This window comes from Triticum aestivum, chromosome 2B (assembly GCF_018294505.1).
Source record: "Triticum aestivum cultivar Chinese Spring chromosome 2B, IWGSC CS RefSeq v2.1, whole genome shotgun sequence".
NCBI classification, from domain to species: domain Eukaryota; kingdom Viridiplantae; phylum Streptophyta; class Magnoliopsida; order Poales; family Poaceae; genus Triticum; species Triticum aestivum.
Genome location: NC_057798.1, coordinates 504,745,902 through 504,759,142, shown reverse-complemented (window position 1 = coordinate 504,759,142; position 13,241 = coordinate 504,745,902). Strand labels below are relative to the sequence as shown.

Genomic DNA, 13,241 nt, shown 5'->3' with positions numbered 1-13,241 from the left:
GGCTATAAAGAAAGGAGGAGGGTGAAGAAGATCTAGTCAATATGCCCATGTGGCTGTTTTTTTCCAACACAACCCGACGGGTGGGTCCGAACAGTTAGTGCCCTCAGCAAAGCGCTTAACGTTTACTGACAGCGTATCTTTGCCGGTGTAAATTTTTCGATGCGGTGAGAAGTGCACCGATTTCTAAAGTGATGGTTTCTGCTAATTACGCCACAAATACGATGGTTCTGTGCTTTTTACTTCATCGTCTACATCTAAAAGCACATTTTTGCTATGAAAAATTTAGTACAAAAGCATCTAGAAAATTCTAGCACCCGCACTTTTATCCCCCCTTTTGAAGATTTAATCGAAATTGTAATCCACACCACTCTTTCGTGATGACACTGACATGAGCGTTCGGCTCGGAAGAGCCTCCAAGCCCACGGCTGCCATGGCCACCACCGTGCTCTCCCTCCCACCAAGCCAAATCCCCTACAAAAAGTTCTCACCCACTCTACCCGCCACCTCGTCTCCAGACCACACCTCCTTGAAGCAGCTATGCAAGGAAGGCAACCTGCGGCAAGCCCTTCGACTGCTCACCGCCGGAGCGCCGGGCCGCCCCCCTTCCCAGTACCACTACGGCTTGGTCCTTGACCTCGTCGCGGCCAAGAAGGCGGCCGCGCAGGGCGCCCAGGTCCATGCGCATGCCGTGGCCACCGGTTCTTTGGATGGCGACGACGGGTTCCTCGCGACCAAGCTGCTCTTCATGTATGGCAAGTGCGGGCGCGTCGAGGACGCACGCCGCCTGTTCGACGGAATGTCTGCCCGGACAGTCTTCTCCTGGAACGCCCTTATCGGGGCGTACCTGTCGTCGGGGAGCGCTAGTGAAGCCTTGGGTGTGTACAGGGGGATGCGGTGGTCTGCGGCAACGGGGGTGGCGCCTGATGGGTGCACGCTCGCTTCGGTGCTCAAGGCGTGTGGGATGGAGGGGCATGGTCGTTGCGGGCGGGAGGTGCACGGGCTGGCGGTTAAGCACAGGCTTGATAGCAGCACCCTTGTGGCCAATGCGCTCATTGCGATGTATGCCAAGTGTGGCATTCTAGATTCTGCGTTGCAGGTGTTTGAGCGTCTGCAAGGCGGGAGGGATGCCGCGTCGTGGAATTCGGTGATATCAGGTTGTCTGCAGAACGGGATGTTCTTGAAAGCTTTGGACTTGTTTCGAGGGATGCAGAGGGCTAGTTTAAGTATGAATTCTTACACAACCGTTGGGGTGCTACAGATCTGTACAGAGTTAGCCCAGCTGAATCTTGGCAGGGAGGTACATGCTGCAATTTTGAAGTGTGGCAGTGAGGTTAATATCCAGCACAATGCTTTGCTTGTTATGTACACAAAATGTGGCCATGTGTACAGCGCTCTTAGAGTATTCCGTGAGATTAATGAGAAAGACTACATTTCATGGAACTCGATGCTGTCCTGTTATGTCCAAAACAGTTTGTATGCCGAGGCCATCAAATTTATTGCTGAAATGTTTCAAGGTGGTTTTCAGCCTGACAATGCTTGTATTGTGAGCTTGTGTTCTGCAGTGGGCCACTTAGGCTGGTTAATCAATGGCAGAGAGGTTCATGCATATGCTATAAAGAAGTTGCTGGATACAGATACGCAGGTTGGAAATACATTGATGGACATGTACATGAAGTGTCAGTACACAGAGTACTCTACCCATGTATTTGAAAGGATGAGGATTAAAGACCACATATCATGGACTACAATTATTACTTGTTATGCTCGGAGTTCCCAGCATTTTGAGGCACTGGAAAAGTTTAGAGAAGCGCGGAAAGAGGGCATTAAGGTAGATCCCATGATGATCGGAAGTATTATAGAAGCATGCAGTGGTTTGAAAACAAGTTTGCTGGCAAAGCAACTGCATTCGTATGCTATTAGAAATGGTTTGCTTGATTTGGTACTGAAGAACAGAATCCTAGATATATATGGGCAGTGTGGAGAGGTTTACCATTCACTTAGAATGTTTGAAACAGTAGAGGAAAAAGACATTGTCACATGGACTAGTATGATAAACTGTTACGCAAACAGCGGGCTGTTAAATGAAGCTGTTGCCTTGTTTGCAGAGATGCAAAATACAGATATTCAACCTGATTCTGTAGCACTAGTAAGTATTCTCGGGGCTGTAGCTGATTTGTCATCCTTGGCAAAAGGGAAGGAAGTTCATGGCTTTCTCATCAGAAGGAATTTTCTTATGGAAGGTGCCACGGTTAGTTCCCTGGTAGACATGTATTCTGGTTGCGGAAGCATGAGCAATGCTCTCAAAGTATTTAATGGAGCGAAATGTAAAGACGTAGTTCTCTGGACAGCGATGATTAATGCAGCTGGGATGCATGGTTATGGCAAGCAAGCTATAGATCTTTTCAAGAGAATGGTAGAAACTGGTGTTGCTCCTGATCATGTTTCATTTCTCGCTCTTCTATATGCCTGTAGTCATTCAAAGCTTGTCGATGAGGGAAAATGTTATCTAGATATGATGGAGACCATGTACAGGTTAGAACCATGGCAGGAACACTATGCTTGTGTGGTTGATCTTCTTGGCCGCTCAGGCAAGACCGAGGATGCGTACGAGTTCATCAAGTCTATGCCTTTGGAACCAAAATCGGTGGTGTGGTGCGCACTCCTTGGGGCATGCCGTATACACAAGACCCACGAGCTCGCTATGGTTGCAGCCGATAAGCTTCTTGAGTTGGAACCAGATAACCCAGGTAATTATGTCCTTGTATCAAACATTTTCGCTGAGATGGGCAAGTGGAGCAATGCCAAGGAGGTCAAAGCCAAGATTTCAGAACGTGGGTTGAGGAAAGACCCGGCCTGCAGCTGGATTGAGATTGGAAACAACGTCCACACCTTCACCGCAAGGGATCATACGCACAGAGACGCAGAGAGAATCCACCTCAAACTCGCCGAAATAACAGAAAAACTGAGAAAAGAAGGTGGGTACATTGAGGATACAAGGTTTGTTCTGCATGACGTTAGTGAAGAAGAGAAGGTGGATGTTCTGCACAGGCACAGCGAGAGGCTCGCGATCGCATTCGGTTTGATCAGCACACACCCAGGTACGCCTCTAAGGATAACCAAGAACCTCAGAGTTTGTGGCGACTGCCATGAGTTCACCAAGCTAGCGTCGAAGCTGTTCGAGAGGGAAATCGTGGTCCGTGACGCCAACAGATTCCACCATTTCAGAGCTGGATCTTGTTCCTGTGGCGACTTCTGGTGAATGGTTCTCCCTTCATGAAACTTAGTAGATGGATTGTTTGCTCTTGTTCATAAACACATGAGATTTCTAAGACCAGTGTATCAAGGAGAAGGGCTAGGTAGGGTTCAGAGGTTGGCTGATAGTGAATGAAAACACTACTTAAATTACGAAATATACAACCATGACATCTTATCATTGTTTGTATAGTCAAACAACGATGGAGAGGCAACAGTATTAACATAGCTTGTAATGATTTTCTCCCTTTTCTCTGGATTGAGTAAGTGAGTTGTCAGCATCCGAAGACTGACCAATTTCTGGTAGGCGATGGTATTCTTGACTACAGTTCACCTGGGAGTCCAGGAAATGATGATTATTTATCTAGTGATGACGTACTGTCACTAATTTGTGTATAGCTAATTCATGTAGTACGTCAATCACTTGAAAACAACAAATCAGTGCTACAAAAATACACAGAGCGAAGCCAAGTAAACATGTTGATCACATTTATTTTCCGTACGCGTGTATCAGCACCGCAAGAAAACCATTTCTAGATTTACGGTATCCATTCAGATTCAGAGATTGTGACATGCAAATTTACAGTCTTTTCAGACCAAGAGCGATCGTTAATATGCATGTCTATTATTGTCCAGTATGAATTCCTTCATTTACTATGCACATCAATACCAAGCATGCCTAGGCTCAGTTGTACTCCCTCCATCCGGAAATATTTGTCATCAAAATAGATAAAAGGGGATGTATCCGTCCGAAAATATTTGTCATCAAAATGGATAAAAGGGGATGTACTTCTAGATACATCCCTTTTTATCTATTTTGATGACAAGTATTTCCGGACGGAGGGAGTACAACTGAAACCGAGCGGGGTGGGTATGCTCGCTTCCCGGCGCCAGCATCCAGGTATCTAGCCCTCTCATGAGACATGAGCCCTGCACGGCAAGTTGTGTGAGTTCCTCGTGTTAACACAAAAGCAATCTGAGTGGTCTCACTTGTTCATCCTGTTCTTTTAGAAATATGGTACATGCACTTATATTCATTATTTTTTTTGACAAAAGGTGAATTTAATTGGTTTAAAGTGAAGCATCAAGAAGATACAAACACAAAAAAATATATTCAATGTCTGTATCACTTACATTCACTATGCGAAGACATGTTTTTTGGCCGGAGCTACGGCGGGCTTACGCCGGCCTGAACCATTCTCATTATCATAATTAGGACTGAGATACAAACACAATGGTTACACAAGTGTAGCACCCAGCACACACAAGAGGAAATAAGGAACAACAAGAAAGAACCAGGAAACAAGCTACAACAAGCAACTGACACCAAGAAACTTAGCAACCATCAACACTAGGCGAACCGAGAAGAGCGGGAGCTAGCTTTGTTGGATCAGTTGAAAGGAGACTCGGTGCCGAGAAGACGTAGAGAAGAAGTCACCTGCTGCCCTGCGATCACTGACACCTTGAAGAGCTAGGAAGTCGCAGCTACCATCGAAGGCCATCTCATTGCCTAGCCACGCCGCGACAGAGAGAGCCACAGACCGTGCCGAAGGGCAATGCTCCGCCAAGACAGCTCATGCACCTCCTCTAGGCCACACCATGGCCACAATCACAATTAGAGGGAGCCAGAGCACTATGCAAAGCAACGAAACCCCACCCGCCGTCGAAGGGCACCGAACACCCAGACCTCACCACCGCCACGAGCTCCCAAGAGAGGTCAACCGACAGCACCAGGATGACCAAGGCACCAGCCGCCGCCACAGATTACTTCCATCGCCACCACCGAACATTCCAACTACCCAACAACCTCTACTACCCAGACATCAAGCAACCAACAACAGATTCCGTGGCTCCAAAAACCGACGCCCCCAAGGGGGAGAATGACATCGAGATGCCATCGTTGTCCGATCCAATGAAGGATCTAAGGGCGTGTTTGGTTGCCCACATCGAGCCCACCCAGGCCCGCGCGGGAAGGGAGAGGCCTGTTTGGTTGCCTGGTTTTCCTGTTGGGCATGCATCGCACGCTTCTCAAAGCAGCCCAGAGCCTGGCTCGCTCGAAACCCTTGGATCGGCAGTTTCTCGCGAGCCAGGCTGAGTGCGGCGCGAGGTCGCACAGGCGGGAGCGAGGCGAGGGCGAGGGGGATGGCGCGAGATGGAAATCTGGCGCACCGTCCCAGCGCCAAATTAGCCTCACCCCCTTTTCACTCGCTCACCCATAGCCACTGCCCCCTTTCTTTGCTACTGCCTCACCACCGGCGGCGGCTGCGATTTCAGATCAGCGCTATAGGCGGCGGTGGAAGAGGCGACGACGTTTGCGGCGGATCTGGTGCTTCCCTTGCTGTTGGCCACCGTCTGGTCGACCTAGTATGTGCCATGGCTCCCCCTACGCCGTCCTCGTCTCCGATGCCAGTAAGCAGCACCCCCTCCCCCCCTTTGTTAGCTCAGTGGTTAGTCCGTTAAGCTAGGTGTAGAATCGATTTCCCACTCAACGAACCGTCGATGTCGACTAGGTTATGGAAGCACGGATGAGGCTGATAATCCAAGCAGCAACACTGATTAGTGTGATTCAGGCATGGGTCATGTTCATGCACCAGAGAGTTGTTCGTCGTGCTGGGAGACCTTTGATCCGCTATGGTCCATTGTTTCCCCGGGAACATGAGAGGATCCAAAATCTGAACTAGATCTACAACTGCAATGACGTCGAGGCTCTGTGGATGCTTAGAATGAAAAGAGCACAATTTGCCAAGCTTGTCGAGACCTTCAAGAGTAGGGGTATGTTACAAGATAGCATCAACACCAGTGTCAAAGAGTGATACGTCTCCAACGTATCTACTTTTCCAAACACTTTTGCCCTTGTTTTGGACTCTAATTTGCATGATTTGAATGAAACTAACCCGGACTGGCGTTGTTTTCAGCAGAACTACCATGAGTTGTTTTATGTGTAGAAAAGAAAAGTTCTCGGAATGTCCTGGAAATCCACGGAGGCACCTTTTGGAATTAATAAGAATTTTTGGCGAAAGAATTAATGCCAGGGGGCCCACAGCCTGTCCACGAGACAGGGGGCGCCCCCCTAGGGCGCGGCCTCCTATCTCGTGGGCCCCCTGGACCTCCTCCGACCTCAGCTCCAACTCCATATATTCCGTCTCGGGGAGAAAAAAATCAGAGAGAAAGTTTCATCGCGTTTTACGACACGGAGCCGCCGCCAAGCCCTAATCTCTCTCGGGAGGGCTGATTTGGAGTCCGTTCGGGGCTCCGGAGAGGGGGATTTGTCGCCGTCGTCATCATCAACCATCCTCCATCACCAATTTCATGATGCTCACCGCCGTGCGTGAGTAATTCCATCGTAGGCTTGCTGGACGGTGATGGGTTGGATGAGATTTACCATGTAATTAAGTTAGTTTGTTAGGGTTTGATCCCTAGTATCCACTATGTTCGGAGATTCATGTTGCTATGACTTTGCTATGCTTAATGCTTGTCACTAGGGCCTGAGTGCCATGATTTCAGATCTGAACCTATTATGTTTTCATCAATATATGTGTGTTCTTGATCCTATCTTGCAAGTCTATAGTCACCTATTATGTGTTATGATCCGACAACCCCGAAGTGACAATAATCAGGATACTTCTCGGTGATGACCATAGTTTGAGGAGTTCATGTATTCACCATGTGTTAATGCTTTGGTCCGGTTCTCTATTAAAAGGAGGCCTTAATATCCCTTAATTTCCGTAAGGACCCCGCTGCAACGGGAGGGTAGGACAAAAGATGTCATGCAAGTTCTTTTCCATAAGCACGTATGACTATTTACGGAATACATGCCTACATTACATTGATGAATTGGGGTTAGTTCTATATCACCCTATATTATAACTATTGCATGAGGAATCGCATCGGCATAGTTATCCATCACTGATCCATTGCCTACGAGCTTTTCATATATTGTTCTTCACTTATTTACTTTTTCGTTGCTACTATTACAAGTACTACAAAAACCCAAAAACATTTATATTTACTATTGCTACCTTTACCTTTATTATCATACTACTTTGCTACTAAATACTTTGCTGCAGATACTAAGTTATCCAGGTGTGGTTGAATTGACAACTCAGCTGCTAATACTCAAGAATATTCTTTGGCTCCCCTTGTGCCGAATCAATAAATTTGGGTTGTACTTCACCCTCGAAAGCTGTTGCGATCCCCTACACTTGTGGGTTATCAAGACTAATTTCTGGCGCCGTTGCCAGGGAGCATAGCTCTATTCTCTGAGTCACTTGGGATTTATATCTGTTGATCACTATGAAGAACTTGAAAGACGCTAAGACCAAGATTTTGCCCTCAACTACGAGGGGAGGTAAGGAGCTGCCATCTAGCTCTGCACTAGATTCTCCTTCCGTTATTAGTAGGCTTGCGACACCTAAACCTGCTGCTGCTATGAATTCTGATGTGTTGCATGTTATTGATGATGCCACTTCTGCTATGCATGGTGAAACTACTTCTGTGTGTGATACTACTTTGCCATTAGGTGAATTTCTAGATGAACAACTTGCTAGAGTTAGGGGGAATGAAAATATTGAAGAACCTATTTTGATGATAGTGATGATGAACGTTCCCCCAATGATTATGTATTACCTGTTGTTCCTAAGGGTTATGTTATGAATGAAGCAGCTGCTATGGAAATTCTTGCTTGCAATGATAGAAATGATCTTAAGAAATTATTAGCTAAATGGAAGCAGCAGTCTCTTAATGCTAGAATGAAAACCGATCCTGCTTTTGCTACTTCACCTATCTGTGTTACTGATGAGGATTATGAATTCTCTATTGATCCTGATATTATTACTTTAGTTGAATCTGATCCTTTTTATGGCCTTGAATCTGAAACTGTTGTGGCACATCTTACCAAGTTGAATGATATAGCCACCCTGTTTACTCATGATGAGAAGTCTCGCTATTTATATATCCTTAAGATATTTCCATTCTCATTAAAGGGTGATGCTAAGACTTGGTATAATTCTCTTGCTCCTCGCTATGTGCGTAGTCCCCAGGATATGATTTATTACTTCTCTGCTAAATATTTCCCTGCTCATAAGAAACAAGCTGCCTTGCGGGAAATATATAATTTTGTGCAAATCAAAGAAGAGAGTCTCCCACAAGCTTGGGGGAGGCTTCTCCGGTTACTTAATGCTTTGCCTGATCATCCTCTTAAGAAAAATGAAATACTTGATATCTTTTATAATGGACTAACCGATGCTTCCAAGGACTACTTGGATAGTTGTGCTGGTTGTGTTTTCAGGGAAAGAACAGTCGACGAAGCTGAAATATTATTGAATAATATGTTGACTAATGAAAATAATTGGACTCTTCCTGAGCCAGTTCCTGAAGTAATTCCTGAACCAATTGAGCTAACTCCTGAGTTTGTTCCTAAACCCACTCCAAAGAAGAGAGGTGTTTTATTTCTCAGTCCTGAAGATATGCAAGAGGCAAAGAAGTCAATGAAAGAAAAGGTATTAAGGCTGAAGATGTTAAGAATTTACCACCTATTGGAGAAATACATGGTCTTAATTTACTGCCTGAAGAACCACATTGTCTTGATAACCCGACACAGGTAGTAAAGGTAAATTCTCTCTATAGATATGATAAAGTTGAAATACCCTCTACTAAATTTCATAGCCCATGTTTAGATGAATTTGATGACTTTATGGCTAGACAAGAAAGTTTTAATGCTTATGTCGGTAGAGAGTTAAAGAATAATGCTTTCGAGATAGGACGCGTAGGTGATAATCTGGCTATAGTTAAAGATGAACTTCACCGCGTTAGTAAATATGCTTCTATGGTTGCTACTCAAGCTGAGCAAGTACTCAAAGCTCAAAATGATTTGCTTGATGAATTGAATAATAAAAATGACTTTGCCGTTAGAGTGGCTACTAGAACTGGTAGACTCAGGAACCTTTGTATCCTGAAGGCCACCCTAAGAGAATCGAGCAAATTCTCAAAGAAATAATTTAGAGGCACCTAGTTCTTCTAAGAAGAAGAAAAAGAAAAAACGATAGAACGTTGCATGCTTCTAGTGAACCTGCTGTAGACACACGTGAGAATCCCAATGATATCTCTATCTCTGATGCTGAAACACAATCAGGTGATGAACATGAACCTAGTGATAATGTTAATGATAATTTTCATGTTGATGCTCAACCTAGCAAAAACAATGATGTAGAGATTGAACCTGCTGTTGATCTTGATAACCCACAATCAAAGAATCAACGTTATGATAAGAGAGACTTTGTTGCCAGGAAGCACGGGAAAGAAAGAGAACCATGGGTTCAGAAACCCATGCCCTTTCCTCCTAAACCATCCAAGTCAAAGGATGATGAGGATTTTGAGCGCTTTGCTGAAATGATTAGACCTAGTTTCTTACGTATGCGCTTAACTGATATGCTTAAAGTAAATCCTTATGCTAAGTATATGAAGGATATCATTACAAATAAAAGAAAGATACCGGAAGCTGAAATTTCCACCATGCTTGCTAATTACACTTTTAAGGGTGGAATACCAAAGAAACTTGGAGATCCGGGTGTGCCAACTATACCATTCTCCATTAAAAGAAATTATGTTAGAACTGCTTTATGTGATCTTGGAGCCGGTGTTAGTGTTATGCCTCTCTCTTTATATCGTAGACTTGAATTAAATAAGTTGACACCTACTGAAATATCTTTGCAAATGGCTTATAAATCAACTGCTATACATGTCGGTATTTGTGAGGATGTGCCTGTTGTGGTTGCAAATGTCACTATCTTAACGGACTTTATTATTCTTGATATTCCCGAGGACGATAGTATGTCTATTATCCTTGGTAGACCTTTTCTTAATACTCCAGGGGCTGTTATTGATTGCAACAAAGGCAATGTCACTTTTCATGTTAATGGCAATGAGCATACGGTACACTTTCCGAGGAAACAATCTCAAGTTCATAGCATCAATTCTATTGAAAAAGTTCCAACTATCATTTTTGGAGATTTTGAATTTCCTCTTCCTACTGTCAAGAAAAAAAATGATATTCTTATTGTTGGTGATTTTCATATCCCCGTTGAGGTAACTTAGTGTTATTCGAAATTTCTTCGGTTCCGTGTTATTCGGAATGAGTTTGTTAACAAGATTTGATCAACCTTGTTAGCGGGTTCATTTTGATGATCACGAGATGGATAAAACTAGAAGGCACAACCTTTTGTACCCTCTTTTTAGTTTCTGTTATTTAGATTAAATAAAGCAAAATTAGTATTATCCGTCTGTTTTCTGAATTATCCGTGCATTAAAAAATAGTCCGAAAATAAAAGTGCTCCAAATGCCCTGCAAATTTGGTATGATTTTTTCTGGAATATTTGAGGATTTTAGGCACTGGAAACACTGCAGGAGGGGCAAGCACCAGGCCACGAGAGAGGAGGGTGCCCCCCCTGTAGGGCGCTCCCCCCTATCTCGTGGGCCCCTGGTGGCTCCCCTCCACTTATGCCAGCTCGCCAACACGCTGCTGCTCAGGAGGCGGTAGCCTCTGCATCTCAGTACTACCCCAATTTCACTTATGGATATTAGCCAGGCGGTCCTTGGTATTAAACCAACTTAGGCCAAAAGCCTAAGCTTGGGGGAGTACGTATTTCTCATCGACTTTACATTCATGTTCACACACTAGTCATCGGTGCTCATACTCTTTCATTTTATTATCCATGCTAGTTTAAATTTCTTTTTCTAGTTTTCTTTTTTTGTGTTTGATAAACCTTAAGAAAAACCAAAAAATTAGTTAGTTTAATTTCCTTGCCTGTAGTAGGAGTTTAAATGAAAACGCAAAAAGATTTCTCGTTCTTCTTTTACTTGTTGGGAGCTTTCCTGTGTAAATAGTTTTCTTTTCTTTTCTTTCCTTTGGGGGTCGATAAGACCATATTCAAAATGCTTAGTGGATCTTATATGCATGATTTTTTTATTTAATTTAGAGCCCATATTACTTGTCTTCTCTCTTGAGTTGAATGCTTGCAGATTCCAGCTTAGTCCAATGCACGTACACTCTTATTATTATACACATCGTTCGGTCGTGCGAGTGAAAGGCAATAATGATGATACATGATGGACTTATTGGGATGAGAAAAGCTGGTATGAACTCGACCTCTCTTTTTTTGTAAATATGATGAGTTCATCGTTCCCGAGTCAGCTATTATGAAGAAAACATATTTGCAATGACATTTAGAGATTATAGTTACTTGTGCCATGTTTGATTAGCTATGAGTTATAATGGTTTACCTTGCGTGCCAACATGCTATTAGAATGATTATGATGTGATATGATGGGATGATATCCTCCTTTGAATGAATTGAGTGACTCGACTTGTCACATGTTCACGCATGTAGTTGAATCAAATCAACATAGCCTTCACGATATTTATGTTCATGGTGGATTATATCCTACTCATGCTTGTACTCGGTGTGAATTAATTTTAATGATTTGCTTACAACTGTTGTCGCTCTCTCAGTTGGTCGCTTCCCAGTCTTTTGCTAGCCTTCACCTGTACTAAGCGGGAATACTGCTTGTGCATCCAAACTCCTTAAACCCCAAAGTTGTTCCATATGAGTCCACTATGCCTACCTATATGCGGTATCTACCTGCCGTTCCAAGTAAATTTGTATGTGCCAAACTCCAAACCCTCAAATGAAATTCTGTTTTGTATGCTCGAGCAGCTCATGTTACAACTAGGGTTGCCTATGTCTTCCATGCTAGGTGGGTTATTCTCAAGAGGAGTGGACTCCGCTCCTCATTCACGAGAAAGGGCTGGTAACCGGGATGCCCAGTCCCATGATCCAAAAAGATCAAAGCAAATCAAATAATTAAACAAAACTCCCCCAGGGCTGTTGTATGTTGGAGGCACTCGTTGTTTCGAGCAAGCCATGGATTGATGCTTGTTGGTGGTTGGGGGAGTATAAACCTTAACCATTCTGTTTGGGAACTACCTATAATGCATTTAGTATGGAAGATACATCCATCTCATAGATGTTGCGTTGACAGCAAAAGTATGCCGCTCAAAATGTTATTCAATCTCTATTTTAAAATCGAGCTCTAGCACCTCTACAAATCTCTGCTTCCCTCTGTGAAGGGCCTATCTATTTACTTTTTATGTTGAGTCATCACCCTTCTTATTAAAAGCACCCGCTGGAGAGCACACTGTCATTTGCATTCATTATTACTGGTTTATATTGGGTATGAATTGACTGGATCTCTTTTACCATGAATTACAATGTTTAGTTAGTCCTTGATCTTTAAAGGTGCTCTGCATTTATGTTTTGCGGTCTCAGAAAGGGCTAGCGAGATACCATTTTGTTATATCATGTTATGATTATTTTGAGAAAGTGTTGTCATCCGAGTTTTATTATTATGGCTCGCTAGCTGATTATGCTATTGATGTGAGTAATTGTGAGACCTATGTGTTATTGTGAGTATGGTTAGTTCATAATATTTGCTGAAACTTGAATGCTGGCTTTTCATGTTACAACAACAAGAGCAAACAGAGTTTGTAAAAGTTTTTCTTTATCACTTTCAGTTTATCAACTGAATTGCTTGAGGACAAGCAAAGGTTTAAGCTTGGGGGAGTTGATACGTCTCCAACGTATCTACTTTTCCAAACACTTTTGCCCTTGTTTTGGACTCTAATTTGCATGATTTGAATGAAACTAACCCAGACTGACACTGTTTTCAGCAAAACTACCATGATGTTCTTTTATGTGTAGAAAAGAAAAGTTCTCGGAATGTCCTGGAAATCCATGGAGGCACTTTTTGGAATTAATAAGAATTTTTGGCGAAAGAATTAATGCCAGGGGGCCCACAGTCTGTCCACGAGACAGCCCCCCCTAGGGTGCGGCCTCCTATCTCGTGGGCCCCCTGGACCTCCTCCGACCTCAACTCCAACTCCATATATTCTGTCCCGGGAGAAAAAAATCAGAGAGAAAGTTTCATCGCGTTTT

At 43.8% G+C, this 13,241-nt stretch overlaps 1 protein-coding gene across 1 annotated transcript; it reads left to right on the top strand.

Moving 5' to 3' along the window:
- Positions 1-349: 349 nt before the first annotated feature.
- Positions 350-3,648, top strand: LOC123045716 (pentatricopeptide repeat-containing protein At3g63370, chloroplastic). Its single transcript, XM_044468891.1, has one exon. It carries the CDS (start codon positions 389-391, stop codon positions 3,257-3,259), a length of 2,871 nt encoding a protein of 956 aa, XP_044324826.1. The 5' UTR covers positions 350-388; the 3' UTR covers positions 3,260-3,648.
- The last annotated feature ends 9,593 nt before the right edge of the window (positions 3,649-13,241 follow it).